The sequence below is a fragment of the Hetaerina americana genome, unplaced genomic scaffold (assembly GCF_022747635.1).
Source record: "Hetaerina americana unplaced genomic scaffold, ioHetAmer1.1.p SCAF_10, whole genome shotgun sequence".
Lineage (NCBI taxonomy): Eukaryota > Metazoa > Arthropoda > Insecta > Odonata > Calopterygidae > Hetaerina > Hetaerina americana.
This window is the reverse complement of record NW_027286070.1, coordinates 56,160,066-56,179,047: the sequence shown is the minus strand read 5'-3', so window position 1 is coordinate 56,179,047 and position 18,982 is coordinate 56,160,066. Positions and strand designations below refer to the sequence as shown.

The following is an 18,982-nucleotide window of genomic DNA, read 5'->3' as shown; positions in this document are numbered from 1 at the left end:
CGAAGCCCTAAGCCCGCCAGATACAGCACCATTGGTCCGTCGTCACACCCACGCCCATTTCCCCCTTCGACCATCCCCCATGGGCACCGTCTGTGCTCTCGCGCACCTTCCCCCTCCCCTTTTCCCCCCTCCCCCTTTTCCCCCCTCCCACCGAAACTGCGTCCCAGTTAAACCCACTTCCTACACTGCTACACCTCCTATCTCTTAAATAAGTTTTCGCACGGGGCGTAACGTTTCCAAGCACCACCCCGTTTCACTTCCACTCCTAGCTGGCCATCCTAATCCCCAAACACTCCCCTCCCCCCTACCATCTCGCTCTCCGCCGCTTGCCTCCCTCCATTCCCTGACCGTCTCCCGCCTTTCTTCTTTTCGTTTCACCGATTCCATCTTCTGGTTCTTGTTGTCCGCCGGACCGGAGAGAAAAACAGGGGTGGAGTGTCTCTCTCTCTTAATGCAAGGAGTTGGGTATCTGTGGGCCGTTTGAGAAGAGGAAAAGGCGGCGCAGTTTTGACGCGGTGCAGGTTGGTGACTTCGCCGTGAGTGTTCGGCGGATAAGGTGGCGATGCAAAAGGGGTGTGGAAGTGCGTGCGCCGGCGTGGTTTGGTATGAAATTGCAGTGGAAGGTTACAGTCGGCCGTGATCGAAGAAGAAATTTGGTGGAGAGCTGCTTTACTTGGTTGCACACCCTTTTGATTTGCGTCCGCCCTTCCCTGCTGAAGTCGTTCCTCCGTTCTTTCTCTTTTCCTTCTCTTATTCTCCTTCTTTCTCTTTTCCTTCTCTTATTCTCCTTATTCTTTACTCTTCACTTCCTCTGCCTGACCAATTTTTCCCGACTCTTTCTCTATATCCCCACCCTCTCACTCCTCTCGTTTCCTTGGTCCGGTCGAGGTCCGGCCCCGGGAGGGCGTAATCATTTCCTCGGGAAACAGAAGGAAAACGGCCCCTGCGATGATATTTTTACGAGGCGTGCAAAATTTCATCCGTCCAATAAACTGCATTACAGTCTCTATCTCTCCCGCACCCCACCCCTGCTCTACGCAGAGCGACGATCGTCTTCTCATTTTTGTGCCACGGTCTGCCTCATTTGGGGCATTTTTTTCGTCTCATCAATTTTATGCGCTTTAACCACGTGATGTTTTTCGTATAAGAATTGTCTCCATGACCTCCTCAACCGTGAATGCTCAATGAACTAGCTCCATGGAAACTATTGAACCTGTAAAAGTATAAATGTTACTATAAGAATCTCTCATATTATTGCACGAACATTGGATTACAGAGGCCATTTGAATGTTCTACAGCGAAGGTAATAAACTGCTGGATAATTTTTAACAAATTCAGAGGAATTAATTTATTTATTTCTTACTAATAAAATGTTAATTTTTCTACCCTGTTCAATTACCATGTATTTTATGCTATTTCTTAAAACCTGAACATTCAGTACCTTTGTGTATTATTGTTGGATCCCTGGGGTAAAATGTCGTTCTCATTCACATCTTATACTCTGGAACATTAAACTAAAATTTAAAAATAATTAATAAGATCTAATCCACAATGATTTAAAATGATGTCAAATAAAAGCCAAATTATTGCAGGAAAAGTTGCATTCGAGCTATTAATACCTGGGCCTTTAATGATACATAGTTCTATAACATTTGGAATCAATTTTCCTAGAGCTACTTTTAGGCATAATGTCTCAATCAATTTACAGATATTTTTCTCTTCATTATGCTGACTATTGAATGTTATTTAATTTAATTAAGTGAATCATTTTTTCCATCGGAAAAATACCTTTCATACTATTAAGTATTTGTGTAACGGAAGTGTCATAATAATATCAAAGGAGAAATTTAAATTTTACACCAGTTTTGCGAAGTGTTGTCAATTTACTTATAACCGCAATTAATGTCACAAACGTAAGGTGATTTTTGTTTGACCACGCTGATCAAATTAAAATTGGTAAACATATATGCCAATGTGTTTTCCTAGTTCATATTGCTAATATTATACTGATTTTTCAATGCGAATATATCATTTTCTCTTTTTAAAAATCTCTCTTTGGGTGCATATAAAAATTTAACTTTGAAAATTAACTCAAACGAACTCGAATCTGTTTCAATGAAAATATTACTTAGGTTGAAAGCAAAATACTGTGAATTGTCTAAAATGTTGATGACGCATTGGAATATTGCGATTGAATATTTGAAGCTGGGATATGTTTTGAATAAGTGTGCGTCAATGCATGCAAGATAAGTACTTTTATCTTGTCTAGTAACGTGAACAAAAGACAGATTATTGTGACCAAGTTACAGAAAAAATGAGTTTACAGGTAAAACAGGCCCTATTTTATCCTACAAAGTCTATTTTTATTCGCTAAGTGCTTAAAGCAAAATGGAATTGTTTCCTCTTCGAATGAATGGAAACTTCTCTGAATAGAGGAGGAGCTCCCCATCTGCTTCACCGAGGAAAACTGAAAAAGAAAAACATAACCGATGAAAGTCGGCCGGCGAGAATGGAAGGTTAGGAGGAACGGAGTATATGAAAAGAAGGCGAAGTAATCCTATCGTAACAGAATTACAGAACTCTTTCCCGTATAAAAAAAGCCATTTCATGATACCGATTTTATGCGTCGTCCCCGCGGAGCACGGAAAACTTCCAATATCAACATGCTCTCCCTTGTTGTGTGCTTTGCGGTCATTAGTCTTCCAGCAACCTTTCACTCCTATCGTAAAGGCTAGAGAAGAGTATGGACCCGAACTTTCTCCGATGTCCTTATGCGCGAGGGCAAGGTGACCGTGTCGGGAAAGCGGGTGGGAGGATCAGTGAGCCACGAGAATGTTCTGTTCATTGGTGGGAAGAAAGCTGAGTGTCGGTGGGAACGTCCCATCCAAGTGGGGGGGGGGGGCACCCACGCACGCAATCTCGTCCACCCGCGCCTCATGCATCATTAAGTTGCCTGGTCTTTGGCGGGGGCTGGAGAATGGGAGGTTCAACGGCATCACGGCTGTTTGCATACATTCCCAACGCGGCGAATTCTCCGCCCCCGCAGTCCCATCGGCTCCTGCCCATCCCAGTGTGCTCACGGGGTAGACGACGACGCGGATGGTTCTTCGAAGGGCGAATCATGGGATTCGACATCGGACGTGCCGCGCGCCTTTCATTATCGACCACGAATATTTTTCCCTTGGCGATGACGCCGTGCATTTCCTTGCCTTCTATTCACGGAACCGCTCAGATATCACTGCGTTAAGCAGTTTCACAAACTTAGCATAGCAAAGAGAATTTATAGCACCGGTTTCATTTAGTTTATTTACCTTTAGTTAATGGTAGAGATTATCCGAAAATGAGTACTAAGGCGTAATTCAGTTCACACGCCCTCAGAGGAGGGGAATCAGATCCCACCACTGAGTTAACTTAGGTTTTCCGCGGAATTCCTCTACCCCTAAATTCGGAACGCTTGAATTGGTCTAACCCTTGCATCATTCTGGAATTGTACTTCAGACATTCTCTTCAGTAGTCGAACACATTAGCCACTAAGTTACCACAGCAAATAGAGTAATTATATGCAAGGTTTATTATAATTGTATTGAAAAGTTTCTCGTCTATGCAATAGTACATGGATAGCGAGTTCCACTTGATTGTTGATGAGTTTAAATGGAGCAGCGTTTTCTGGCGATACTTTTTCCCTGCGACACCCAGTATATCTGTCCCCAGGAAAAGCAGATCAGAAAAAGTCGCAGGGCTTCGAAGGAATCCTGAAAACAAATGCTGAAAACCAATAAGATTGAATGAGAAACCAGGAAGACTAGATATAGGACAGTATGAGAGAAAAAAAACGGAGCACTCTACGGAAAAGGGTAACTAGATGAATGGGGATAGGTTGAGATATCATTCATCTTAGGAATATTGTAAACGGAAATATACCACGAGTGCATTCAAGAAATAGTAAATATTAGGTAAAAAGGAAGGGTTTTTAGTGCTTAATGTGAATTACTAATGAAAGAGGAAGAATAGAGTTCAGACAACCAATCTTTAGATCAAAAGATTTGTGAATAAAGAAATGCATGAGTGTAGACAATTTGACCCTTCCAATTAAACCCCCATGAGTCAATTCAAAAACTACTTTCCACGTTTCCAGCGTTGAGTGGTACCTTTCATTGTTGTACTTTCAATTTGTAGCAGGTTATAAATGTTTCTTAACGTACATGGTTGGCTTGGTGGATCGTAATTGAAGGAATATTTCAAAATTCTTCGGTATTATTTCCGGTGAATATTAATTATTCAAGACTTGGTCTGCTTTGCTGTAATTGACCTCAGTTTTAATATTTTAATCTCAGCATTCGAATTCCCCGTAGATCAAATTGAAAGGTTTATTAATGTTCATTATATGATAACGTCTTGGTAGTTCGTAATAAAATAGGCCAGAGGAAACTTCGGTAATACAAATATCCTAATTTTGCCCATCCATATTGCCCCTATAGACGAATGATATTTTATCAGAATCTTTTGCTAGACGATGCAATTTTAGTAAATTTTTCCAAGCTCATTCTACATCTATAGGCTACTCATACCGAGGGGAAATGGAAGAAGTTTAAGTGTGAATTGGGAAATTTTGGGATCGTGTAAAAAATAAATAAATTGTCTGTAGCAATTCCGAAGTTTTCTTATTTTATTTGTGTATTCACTATTTTCCTTTGGCACTTGCAGTGCCTGTAATTCCTGAATCATCTCGCAGCACACATTTCATGAACCATGGTTTAGAAACGCTCCACTTTCCAGGGTTCAACTGATGTCACCCTATGTGCAATCGTTCACATGCATGTGGATCTACTCCAAGTCGTCGAGCGCCACCAGCGACAAATGTAGCAACCCTCTCAGCAGTTTTTTCCAGCCGACCCTCCCGGTGAGAGCGGCCTCGTCCCTCCCCACTCCTCCCGCTCCACTCTTCCAGACATTCGAACCGTGCGAGTGTTCCATTCCGAGCGATCGACCTGGGTGATTGAAATGATTTCCATCTCATATTCTCCCGGCCACGAACTGACTCTCCCTACGCCCTGACGCATTTTATTCCTCCCCTTTCTCAGGAAAACTTTCCTCCACAACTCCATCTAAACTCTCCGTGCCACACGTTTTCCTAACGGCTTCACCACTACCATCGCCCTTCTTTCCTTCCTTTCTGCCCTCTTATTCTTTTTCCGCCCTCTGCCCCTACCCCTCCGCCTCTCGCTCGTCTCTTTCCTTTTCGTCTCCCCAACACTTTCCCTCCTTCGTCTCCATTCTCTTCATTGTTCGCTCCTCTAACTTCACCTAACTTTTATCTCTCTTCTCCTTGTTCCGCTCGTTTCTTTGGCCGGCCGCCGGCCCTGCCTACATTTTCCCAGAGAGCCACAGTCTTTATTCGCCGCCTTTCATTTTATTATCTGTATTCCCTTTTCGGTTTGCAGTCCATGCCCCGGGCCCTCGAGATTTGGGATGCAAACATGCGACTAATGCGTCAGTGCGAGTTCGCGTTTGAATCAGATGATTACGAAGTTAGGAAGAAAAAAAAAGTTCCCTCTACATGGGCCCAGTTGAAAAGAAATATGTATTCTGAAAGTGGGCCCAATGCTCGTGGCAGCCCATTTTGCTCCTCCTACTTTGAATTGGGAGCATCTTTACGAATAATGTAGATATCACTTCTCAAGGAAGTCGGCTTTTAAAATTGGCAGACTTTCCCGCTTTATTATACTTACTCAATTCACAACACCCGTGAAAGTGACGGATATTATTTTGCTATCATTTTCGTTATTTTAATCCGAAGACACTTTATGATGTCCACAGAATACGTTTTACTATTCCCCTCTATGAATTCTCTTCGGTCGCGTATACGATTGCAAATTTATTGCCACTTTAGTGGAAAATTATTCATTTTGACATCCTTTAAAAAATTGTTAAAAGTTTTGCTGTACAAAAATATATTTACTGGAAACGACGTACCGCAATTTATAGCAGATACATTTGTGTTATTGCAAAAGCTATTCCAGTGCATTCGTTACCAACTAGCGTTAAAGTATAATACCTAATGTCAGTTTTACGAAACAACGCGAGGTGAAAACCGGCGAAGTGGAGAACGTTCAAGATGTCATTATTATTGATATTCGACATTTTTAGGTAGGTTTTTATACAGAGTGAACAACGGTACGCATCTTTGTCTCTCCTTATAAAACACAACCTGACATCCGACAACGCGTATATTAAACTTTTCCTCGTATCTGCACACATTCGCCCTCTCTTTATTCCATCAAATATGCCTGTTCTATCCCTTCTTTACTTATCCAACTTGCTCCCTTCTATTGCTGCCCTCGACATTCCATTGCCAATCAAAATGTTCTACATCCATCTTTCCTGCCTCCTTTGGATTTCCCCCATTAGTCCCATCTCTTTCCTCACCATGCCGGGCACCTCCTCGATTGTTTTCCTATTCACTCGCTTTTATGTCCACTTCACCTCCTCCATCCTTCTCCAAACTCATTTTTCAAAGTCCTCCAATCTACGCCTATCATTCTGCTTCAATTGCTATGTTTCCACGCCGTACATAACTACGCTCCATATTATTATTATTATTATTTGGGATACATTGCTGTTAGGCGATAAGCCGGGTGGCAATGACATGATATAACAAACATTAGTCATTCTTAAAACATATCACAGTGTCATTAAATAGTCGTATAGTAGACTTAAGGTTAGACTATCAAAGTTTGAACGCAAGTATTCTTAATATCCTTACTCAACGTCCCTAACAACAACTTCCTTCTGCTTCTGAAAACTTTTCTGGTAGGCGCAATTTTTTCTTCTTGTGTCCCCGCTATTTTGACCATCTTGCAGCAAAGCACTGCTTCTAATTTCGCGGTCTCGGAAGCTAAACATTCCTTTTACCATAGTACTCAACTTTATTGAGTTGAATTTGGTATTCTTTCCGTAATATCTTCCCACCTTCATATTACTTTTTCCTTTCCCCGCATTCTCTCTCTTTCTTATACATTTTCTTCTTTTTTACGTCCCTGTCCCGTTTAACTTTTTTGTGGGTTTAGCAGTTTGATTCACTCTAGTAGCACGTATTTTATAGCGCCATAATCCGTTTGGCTAATATAATATTTCTGTAATATTCTTGACGCTCTCTCCTTCCTCTCATTTCGTTCCACCCCAAAGGATTATGAAACATTTCCCGTGCCCATTTTACGATTAATTTGGCTGTTTATTGCGTCATCCAGTGGAATTCGTTTCTAAGCTCATCTTTCGAAGATTTGGGCGTTTATCCGATGATTAAATCGATTTTCCCAAAATTTCTTTTTGATTACGGTAATCGTTGGAAATTTAACTGTATCTAACTTTAGAAATTTCATTAAATATAGCTAGCTCAAGTGGTTAAAGCCTGGAAAGTCGAAAGATTCGGTGTTCAAGACCCAGTCAAGGAAATATTTTTGCGCTTTTGATCTGCTCGATACCGCCTTCGCCACCTCTCCTCTGCTCCTCCTTTACATGCGTTCTTATCCCTTTTCCTTATATCTATTTCCATGTGAATGAATATTTGTTCACCATATGGCGGGTTTTCGTGTTTGAATGTGGGTGTGTGTGTATATATGCATAATATTGACTAGCAAGCGTTTTCCTCCTTAACATTGCGATTAAGCAGCAATTTCGTCATTATATTTTCAAAGATCATTTGCTGAATTTCAGAGATTTTTTTGCAATGTCTTTTCAAAACTTTGCTAGATATAACATGCCTCAGAATGATTTTCTGAGACATAAATTTTGCTGCAGTGGCTACGATTAAAAACAAAACTTCTCGCAAATTTAATGAGGCCAGGGGTATATTGTCTCAGCAGAAATATTTCATTGCTGTTATTCAGCGTTTCATTCAATTGGGCAAAGCACGATGACTAATTTGTCTCACCAAATTGAAAATTATCGCAAAATAATTGTTTTAATATGCGTTTTCGGTCAGGGCTTTGGGCATTTGACAGCCTATCCTCCGTCATTAATTTTCCTACCTTACTGTTTATTTGCGTGCGCTCAGACGCTTAAGGTCATTTCTCATGCACTAATATGATGCGTGGAATTTGGCAAAGGAATAATTCACCCGCTAACCCGCACTCCCTTGATGGGCACTCCATTTCATTCCCTCTAGCATAGAATTCTCGAGGCATTTCAATGAGAGCGGTGGATTTTACACTTTATCACCCTAATTATGTAAAATATTTTCCTACGCTGGGGTGAAATTTTGACAATTGCATCCAATACCTTCTCTGCACTCAGCACTTTTTATTTTGTGGCACGTTCGTCGTCATCTACACCATTTCAGTGTCTATTGTGCTAACCTATCCATTACCCATTCGTTTCAGATGTTTATGAGCATTTTTATCTGCTACCCCATGCAATAAACACATTAAATGGCTCGCCCACATGAGAAATGTTGCCCCAGGCCCCGAAATGACGCCGTTGAAGATCGTTATCTTATCTCTCTCTCTTTCCCCCCTCCTCCCGAACTACTCCGTTTCCCCCTTCGCATTCATCCCCACCTTTCCCCCAGCCCGCCGCATCCCGCAATCTCTTCCGCATTTCCCAGTCGCCCATTCTCTTCCTCTCCTCCCTCCCCATTCTCCTCTCATCATCCTCCTTCACTTCCTTCCACCCCCCTCCTAGGTCCCTCCGCTGCCAGCCTCACCTCCCTCGCTTCGGAGGTCACTTCCCGTCGTCATTTGGGATTCCACTCGTAGGCGAGTGTTTCGCCAAGTTTCCGACGGGCGCGGAGGGGTTGGGGACTCGGGGGGAAATGGGTGGGACGGAGAAGGGAGGTTTCTGTTGGAGAGGGCGCAGTGGGGGGAGGGGGGAGTGGAGTGTGGAGGACGGAGGATGGCCGGCGTATTTCTGGGGATGCGACGGCTGGAATTTCGGGTAGCATTGAGTGCGCTCCCTACACCACCTCCCCTCCGCCCTAACTCCCACCTTATTACGCCCACACCTTCTCCCCTCGGCGCACCACCCTTTCCCCGCCGCACCTCCCCAAAAACCTCCTCGCTTTTAACGCACTCCGCGGAAGAGAGAAAAGTTTCTTGAATTATCGATTGGTCTTGATTTCATTTTTCTCTCATCTGAATTCCTGGCACACGTGGGTTGTTTTTTTTCATCCCCTTTTTTTCCGGGGTCCGATGTCGGAGGTGGTGGGATGGGAATGCGGAGGGTGAGATTGTTGGGTCTCCAGGGTTCGGAAAGGGGCCAAGACGGGGAGACTCCATGAACCCTTTTCTCTCTCTCTCTCCTTCCCTCATCCTTACTTTACAACCCCTTCCCCCATTTCACCGCACCAACATTGAGTTTATGCGGCCTCCTAGGGTTCTCCGAGTGTTGTTGTATTCGCGTTCAGAAATAAAGAAATCATTTTTTTCTTCTCACCCTCCCGCGGTCAGATTTCTCTCGAAGACGGGCCTGACAAAGGAAATTTAAATAAGTTGTCGGGAAAGAATTAGCATATTAATGTAATGCTAAGGAAATCAAAAAGAGTGGGAGATGGGTAAAATGTCATGGAGGTTGGCTTCAAAGAATGCTTTCTTTTATTCTTTTTGTTTGGAGTTAGCGAAATGATCACCAACTTTTCTGCCGTAGGTTTACTCCGGTTACCGCGAAGTTCTAGAATGAGGACACTGAGGATGAGTTTTCGGAAGACTTGATGTTTATTACTTGTAAATCAGTTGGAACTCAATTTATGCAAATAATGATTAATAGCGGTGTCGTTAATTATGATAGGATCCTACGACATCACTTATTATAAATATTTTTTTCAAAAGGAAGTTGGCTCACGGCTCATGGCTTTGATTGGAGTAAGTTGATATCGAATTCTGATGAAAATAAAAATGGTCGGCTGGAAGAACTATGAACATCTCCAAAAATGGGGTATGATAGGAGTCTTTCTAGACCAACAAAAAGGGAAATATTGATTGAATACTCTCAGAAGTGTTTCATGGAGACCGTAAGTGAAGAAACAATGTTGGAAAATTGTTAAACAGGAAGACCACGACGTTGATTAATGGGAATAGTGTATGGCAGACGGCATACGCCAGTTAACGTAACTAGATAGGAATGAAAAGAGAAAAAAAAGATAGTGGCAAGGTAAGAAAAGACTTGTCTTATGATTGATGACCTATTATGATGATTAATTTAAGATAAATGTTATGTTTTCTGACTATCTAAGCCCTTTATCGTGTGAAGTGATTAACTCTTAACATTGCATATATTTTTATTAGGTAATCTACCGGTTAAGGTAGGTTTGAATGGACACAGCTACTAAATGAAACATTTTGTGACTCCTAATAAAACACAAAATCCAGCACCCTAATCTATATCAGGTCCCTCTTCATCCTCCCTTCTTCCCGTCCCACATCCCTATCCTGTTCCCTTCCGTTTCCTCGTTTGCCTAACATTCTCCCCTCTATTACAGTCTTCAACATCCCACTGCCGGTCAATACACCCCTCATCCATTTTTCCTGCCTCCATAGGATTTCTCCCAACAAATCCCTCTCTTCACCCACCATACCAAGTACTTATATATACATACTTATATATATATATACTTCCTCATTTGTTTTCTTCTCGGTCCATTTCACCTTCTCCATTCTTCTCCACACCCACATTTTAAAAGCCTCTATATTATGTATATGTGTATGTATGTATGTATGTATGTATGTATATATATATATATATATATATATATATATATATATATATATATATATATAACACTTTTTGAAAGTCTCACGGACGTGAATAATAATGTATAACACTTAGCACTAGTGGACACAGACAAAAACACAGAAACACACAAAAAAAGAGACTCACTACTTTTCGAATTTTCGGTGGTGTGTCCACTAGTGCTAAGTGTTATACATTATATATATATATATATATATATATATATATATATATATATATATATATATATATATATATATGTCAGTTTTCTAACAAAGAATTATCGGATAGTATTTTGAAATGCCATATTTGACACGTAAATATTTATTTTCAATCGGAAAGATTTTTTGGCTGGCTCAGTGTTGAGTATGTAGTTAGCAAGTGGGTTTCGAGGTTGGATCCACATATGATGCTATAGAGTTTAACAGGCATATTAAACAAGTGGTCAGAAGTTTTATTTTCATGTACGTAATTCGGTCCATGTTAATTATTCAAATAACTCTAGAATAGTTTCGAACGAATAGTCGCGATAGTTCCAGGATTTTCTTAGAGCTTCTAAAGAAGGAAGCTTTTTGGGTATTACTCGCCTTTCCCTCATATATCTTGGTGCCGCTTTTAGTTCGTTACATCCCAATTCCAACTCACCAAGCTACTGTTCAATGGTAAACCCATTCTCCGCGCGAGATGCGAACTCCTGACCTTTTAGTTTAACCTCACGATGCACTAACCAGCTAACATAGTCTGTTAATTAACCCTGTAGGCAGGCATTCGCAACCTGGGAGTTTCGAAGGAAGCATGTTTCTCGGGTTTCACAGCGATGATCGATGATTAGTTGACGGCGCTTCTCCGATGTTGCAGTGGACGTCTTACGGTGGCACGTAAGGCACGTCGGAGGAACGTCATCCATTCACTGACCACCGCTGGGGAAGCTTGAGAAGCATGAACTCGAAGGGAGCTATTGCTTCTAATATGAAAACGATCCAAGATACTCCCATGAGTATCTAGTCGGAGCAGGTAGTCAGAATTGCAAGTAATTTGATTCTACAGAGCTTTTCTTATTAATACGTGAACAGTTATTTGCGTCGAACTGGCATTCTATTTTGCTCAGGTATAATTATTTTAAATACATAGGTATTATTACACCACAGGCGCCACCGTATCATTTAATGTTAATGCTATTTATGATAACCTTGAGTCTAGTGGTTACCGATAAGCGTGATGGCGAGGTTATTAGTTCATAAGCCCTTTAAGAGCCTGTTTCCACACAGTTAACTCTCCCAACTTCAGAGCCCTCGCACCTTATACCAGCTAGGTATCTATATAAAAGATGGAAATGAAATCGTCAGAGGAGCTTAAAGAAGTGAGAAAAACTGAGTCAAAGAATAAATAATGGTCATATAATTCCAAAAATTGCCTTGCCTCCTTCCCCTCGACCCCCTCTTGTTTTTCCCAAGTCCATCCCAAATCCTTTCCTGTCTCAAACCCCTCTCTCGTCCAAGCCCTCTTCGAAGCCGGCGACAACCAACAGTTTACTTTCCTCACCCTCCTCCATTTCCCCCCAAATCTTCCTCGACCTCCCTTCTATATACACACACACAGGTCCGATACAGCCCACCTCCTCTCCCCTAATCGCCCCTCAGTCAAGCTTCCTCCCCAAGCAGGAAGTGCTTCTCTGTTCTCTTTCTCCACTCCTCGCCGAAGCGACTCCGACATACTAACTAACCTCCACCCCTCGAAACCCTCAGCCCCTCCAACTCGCCCTTCCCCTGTTCAGTGGAACCCCTTTTCACCCCTACTCGCACATCGCCTTCCCGACTCTCCCCGTGCCTTCATCCCCTCCCAAGTCCCCCGCCCGCTCAACCCCCGGCCCTCTCGCACTCTCCTTCCCACATCCCTCCTCCTCCCTGGCCTAGGCCTCTGGGGTTTTAGCTTCAATTAGCGATAATTGAGTTTCGAAAATGTGGCAACGTTATTAACTTTTTTTCGTGCGATGTCTCCAGGAGTATTTCAAGGAAGTGAGGATTAAGGTTGATGTTTTGTCCCATTTTTTTCAGTTTCGAATTTTTTTATGATTAGTTTTTTTTGTTGCCTTAAAGTTAATTTTCTAAGTCTTGCCGCGCTCCGACTGTGGATGTTCTCTTTTTTTCCTTCTCCGTTTCCGGGAACCTCTTTGCATGATGAGCGCTCTGGAGGTGTGCCCTCTGGGTTGACCTTTTCACAATGGCGAGGGATTTTGATCTGCTAATTGCTACATTCCGGGGCAAAATAATGCTGCCTTTCGTTTTGTTTCGTTTCACAAATGTTTTAAATGTTTTACTGCCACCAAGCTGTAATTTCAGTTAGTGCAGGTTTTTGCCTTATTCATCTTTTACTGTTGTAGTAGGAATCACTTTTCATAATTTCGCGTCGATATATGGTATTTTCAGTTTTACGGTTGTCGGCTGAAAATCAAAAGGCTGCAGAAGGATCGAGGTACTATAAGCTGTTGCTTCCACGTTTTGAAATTCAAGCCTAAAAAAAAGAAAATACTCAGGATGTTACATTCCTTGGTGATTAGAACATTTCCAAAGATATTCTCATTCCTTTTGTACCGTGAAAATGCTTCTATGTCTATTCTTAAGCACCCTGTACTTTACTGAGAAAGACGACTATGATCGTGGAAGTGTCAGTAAATGTGTTTGAGCTCTGTTTATTGGTGTGACTGTATGCTAAATGCATAAACACTCGTATATATATTCATACACGAAAACCCACCGTATGGATAACAAATATTCATTCACATGGATATAGATAGGAGGAAAAGGGATAGGAACACATATGAAGGATATATTGGGGAGGTGGGAAAGGCGGATTCGAGTGTCTCAAAAGTGCCAAAATATTTCCTTGACCGGGACTTGAACCACGGATATATGTATAAACATACACACACTCTACGCTAAGAGAGCCTTCGCACCGTTTGTTGTCTATCGCTTCTTGCCGATGTTATGTGAAATATAGTTGATTGATACCAAACATTAATACCAAAAGTATCATCTTACAATCGATGGTTTTCTTCTCCATCCAAAAGCCTCGTGGTTTATGTCCTCAGGGGCTCTGACCCGTAGCTTTTACATACTCATATGTAAATTTGTGTCACTTTGTGTCCAGTTGGACATGATTCGGTTAAATGTTGTGTTTTGCCTAAATTTTGAATCAATGCTCTGTGAGATGGTTCCCAAAATTTCGCCGCCTAAGTATTCGAGGTGGGCTTAATCAACAAGAAAAAGCATTATTCTTTCACGTTCTGATCGTTGTTTTCGAATTATGCTTATAAACTAATAAATGTGACACCGCATATCCTACGCATGAGTTATTAAAGATAAATGTCATGATTACTAATTATTTGCATTGAAAATTCTTGATGTAACTTCTATATAATCTGATTTAATTATTCGTGTGCTATAATTTTAATTTTTATCTTTCAGGTTGCTGTTTCGTCACCTACTACACGAGAAAGGCAGCCCTGGAAGCACAAAATGCATTGCACAATATAAAGACCTTGGGAGGGGTAAGTGTTAATATTTCACATTTTGTCCTTGTGGGATAATTACCGGGAAAAATGCATATGTTTCCACGCCTTACCTATACAGCTATTCAAAATGGAAATTTGATAATAGATAATTGAATTTTGACAAAAGATAAATTTGCAGGCAATAGCATGTTGGCACAATTAGGGCTTCATTTATGTTTATTCGAAGTTAATTTTTCTAAGGGTATGTTTTGCTATTCTAAGAAGATAATTTTATTCCTTTCTTTCCGGTGGAAAGTTAGCGTAGAAATGCTTGGGAGATTAATTTTTCATTTCTGCGAACAGCTGATGCATGAAGTAAATAAATACGATTAGATTTATCAACTTTCAAACTCCAATATTGTTCATTTTTTTAAACTTTGAGTGCACTAAGTTCACCAGGGCTACCATAAAAATTTATTGTGACAAATGAGATAAGGAGAGTATCTTCTAGGGAATTTTGAGCGTACTACGATAAAAGACTCGTTTAAAGATTGTTGTACTTTACTTACTGCTTTAGTCTCTTCCGAAAGCTCCAAATTTTGCGTTTGTCAAGCTTTCCTCAGGTGTTACGTTTATGACCCTTGAAAGATATTCGCTGTTGCATCTTTAAGGTTCTCTGCGAAATGTAACCATGCAAATTGCAATTATCAGCTTTTAATTAGGAAATAATCGCAGTTGATTATAAGGTTCTTTTCCACAACAAGTTTGCCACGTCAAGTTACTTGAAGTGTTTCACTTGATTAGCGAAGGGGTTGTTGCTTCACTAAGTACTTTATTCTCTCCGCGGAAAAGTAATTTAGTCTTTGAGTTGCGTTGCTATGGCTAGAAGGAAAGTAATTGAAGATGATTGGGTATATGTAGTGGATTCTCTTCCTGTGTACCGTTCGATGGGAAGGCATCATGAACACTGAGAAGCTTTGTGCCTGTGGATTGTTTTCAACTCGCAATATATTTACTGGTGCATGGTGAGTAATATTATTATTTTATCGAAAAATCGCGTTTTAGGTAGGAAAGGAAAATATTTTTCCACATTTATTGAATGATTGCTTTGTTCACGAGGAATCTTAGTGTTCGTCACTTTTCGAAATCGGACTGTTTATTTTTCATTTTATTTCGCTTGATATATGGCGCCCTTTTTAAGTTTTCTCTCCCGTCTTCATTATGCCGAGTAATTAATGTGTCTGCTACTACCTAAACTCTCGTAAGGTGTAAAAATCGTCCGGTCCGACTCCTCTTTCCCCCGTATGCTTTTTGCCCTGCTGGAATTAATAAAACAAGCCCCTTAATGTTCCCGCTTTCGTCACATATTAAAGTTTCCGCCGCAGTAAAAACCGATAGCGGAGCGTAGCAAAAGGGTGAGAGGTGGAGTAAAGGTCTCTTACCTTGCTCTCTTTATGTATTGCGGCAACTTTCGCGACCCTCTTTCCATCGTCGACTTTCACTCCCTCCCGCCTTACTTGGCGGCTAGTTAACTTCATTCCTTAACTCTATTCACCTCCCGGGCGTCGTTCTATTTATTACGACTTATTTCCAACTCCCAAACCAGCCGAGGTCTTTATTTCCCACCTTCCATCTTTGAAATTCCCGTCATTTGCGTCCTTTCCACCCAGCGGAAGTTGGGTCGGGCGCCGTTCTTTGCCTCCCACTCGTTCTCCCGTTCCCTTCGAACCCTTACACACACCCCCATAACCCTGTCACCGCCTCGCGTTTTTCCTCCTAGCAATCCCGCCCCCACAACCCGAACGCCCTCTTCTTTGTACCTGGACCTCCGCCCACCCAGTGGACCCATATCCCCACCGCTATCTTTGCTGACTCATTCCCCTCCATCTCGGCGTCCTTCCTCGGGAACTTTCTCTTTCTCTGTCGCCCTGCCCCCTAGTATCCCCTCTTCAGCCCCGGCCTCCATCCCCTCAATCCCCGCCGCCGTCACCCATCTGCATCCAAAGCTGTTGCCCTCCCTCTCGCCCACCTTCCCCAAGTCACTGTCCTCCAACCCCGTCTACCCTTTAATCGAGTAACTGCTTGTTTTGAATCGATCGCGACTGGTGTCAACTGATGAATGGCCTCTGCCGACTTGAGTGCCGCTAACAGTGTGTGTAGTTTCGTAGCCAAACTGTTTAATGCCGTCGTTGAAGCACATTTGGCGTGCTAAATAATCCTCCTTGCCATACTTTTTACGGTACTTTCGAGTCCCTTATATAAAAAGGACTGTTTTTTTTAATGATACATAGATTTTCCAAAGCTTTTTCTACGAAAAGAGAAAGTGTGTAGCGTTTACTTCGCGTGTTCGCATAAATATTTCTCGACTAATGGAACGCCTTTGTTAGTGTGGTCAAGGTTTATTCGACGGAAGGAAGATTTTTTGGTAATCGACTAAGATCTAATGTCCGCCATTATTCAAGTAGAATGGATTGATTATCTTGGAACACCAAATCCGCTGCCTTGATTAAAATGTGAAGCCCAAGAGTTCTATGCTACTAAAGTAAATGAAAACAGTAATAATTCAAAGACGTTTTACGGAAAATATTGGCGTAAAATACTTGAACAGCAAGCAAACAACTTTGGAAATTCCTTAATTACATTCGTTAATCTAATAGATTCTTTGGCTTCATGAAGATAAAGTGTGTTTAAATGCGCAAATGGTCAGACTGTTTAAGTCCCCTTCTGATACAATTATATCTGTTAAATGGGATGAATGCTGTAGCTGATTTACTTCGATTTTTCTTTATTGAAAGAACGGAATAGAGCAGAACTACCGCTGTTAAGATATTAATTTGTAAAATAAAACAACCAGAATATCAGTTTACCTTGTACCAATTACTAAAATAAATGGAAATCACATTTTGTAGGTTTACCAATCCCTTTCTTTATGCCGTCTGCGGTTTTCCAGAAACATCGGGTGCCCTAGAAATCCAATGGCCTGGGTTTAACGGGGGATGCCCTGAGGTATCACCTGGATTTAAACCCAGGACCCCCCATCCGGAAGCCTGAAGCTAGGATAATACCCCAGCCGTGTATTATTTAATGTCTGAAGTGACGGCAGAGCCTTACCCGTGTCAATGGCGATACTGTTTACGAACGTCAACCTCGTACTTAATACGAGGCTTTAATTGTTAATATGTAAGATGCCAGAATAGCGTCGAATGTTCGTCATTGAAATCCTTCTTTATTAGGATCAGTTGGGTCAGTTGGTGAAATTATTTGTAGCGGGTCAGACATTCTTTTAAACACATGTACAGCAATTAAGATTATAAATATCCCTTGATAACAGAAGAATCTTTTAAATGCTTTTATTAATAATCATTTAATTAATAAAGATTATTTTGGAAGTGTGAGTAGTCTCTGTCATCGATTTGACTGAATTTTAAGCGTAGCATTGTTCACAAATAAATAGTAAATTTATATTTGATCTCGCCCTTCTTATGCTCACCGGGTAAAGTCTAAGTGAATGCTCTTTGCGTTCAAAATCTTCCACACGATCTTATGTTATGATAACGATGCAATCGTGTTAATTAAGATACATGTTTTGTGCTAAATTTAGTTGCAAGAGTCAGTTAAAAGAAAATTATAGCTAGAATAAATACATTCACTCAAATAACTTCGAAGTAGCGCCGTTGTGCGCCCACACCCCGCTCCCAGCGGGTTTTCCACGACTTGCACGCCTTCAGGAAGAAGGCGCCCGGAAAGCTGCTGAGCTCCCTTGTCACGGCCTGATGTAACGCTGCCACCGAGCCGTGGTGACGTCCTTTCAGCCTGGATTTGAGGCAGGGAAAGAAGAAGAAGTGTGGCGGGGCATTATGTAAATAATTTTGATCCTCACTCACATCCTCGAGATGGTCGCTCTTGGCAGATCCGTGTGTGAGTCACCTTTCGTTCGTCCAAGAGCACAGGCGGAACCAAATTCGCACACACCGTTGTCATGCTCATTTTTTCGGTCTCAAGTCGATGCGCATCAATTTTAGGGATCCCAAGTTCAGCTGAAACCATGCAAACGCTTAATTTGCGATTCCTATCCAACCAAGACTTCACTCTTGCAAGATTTTCGTCTTTTTTTGAGATCGAAGGGCGTTCTAAACGTGCGGTGTCTCCAGCGTCTTCTCTACCCTCCCGAAACAACTTTTGCCCCTCAAAAACACCCGATCCACCCATGGCGTCATCACCATGAACGGTCTTGTGCATGTCGTAAGTCTTTCCCAGTTTCACGCAAAATTTGATGTCTTAGATCTGCTCCAATAACCGCTTCATGACGCAGGGTAACGAGGTCATGTTAAAGAGGTTTCGCAAACTAACAATCCTCAATCCTCGAAGGCTGGTAGCCAACTCCTACTCCTCTCCCTCGAATCAAGCCAGAGAAACCGCCGCCCGCGCGTCCGTCCGTCTATCCGGGAAAAAATAAGTCATACTAATTTTGGAGCTGACCTTAAACGTATGTTTGTATGTATAAAGTTAATTACTTCGCTTTAATTTTTTCTGACCTTTTTAATTGAATTGAAGAAGTTCTTAAATAATATAAATAGCAAAGAAAAGTGGGCATTCCATTTATTTTTCGCCGCAAAAGTAAAAGTGCTTCTTTCGGCGAGTCCTAATTTAAGCTTTATCGCCGTCTCTTGGTGGCACCTACTTCCAGGATGTTGGCGAAGAAAACTCTTTTGGAATGGTTCTATGGAACCGAGAATGCCTCCTCACTCCTTTCCCAGATCCCGTCGTTTT

The 18,982-nt window shown here is 41.6% G+C and overlaps 1 protein-coding gene across 14 annotated transcripts in view; it reads left to right on the top strand.

The window, feature by feature from the left end:
* LOC139700149 (CUGBP Elav-like family member 1) overlaps window positions 1-18,982 on the top strand; it is a 1,070,669-nt gene that overhangs the window by 699,356 nt on the left and 352,331 nt on the right. For all 14 annotated transcript variants that reach the window (XM_071598714.1, XM_071598708.1, XM_071598713.1 and 11 more), the window contains one exon: window positions 14,187-14,269. In XM_071598714.1, coding sequence (XP_071454815.1) covers window positions 14,187-14,269 — 83 coding nt within the window. The remainder of the gene's footprint in view (window positions 1-14,186; window positions 14,270-18,982) is intronic.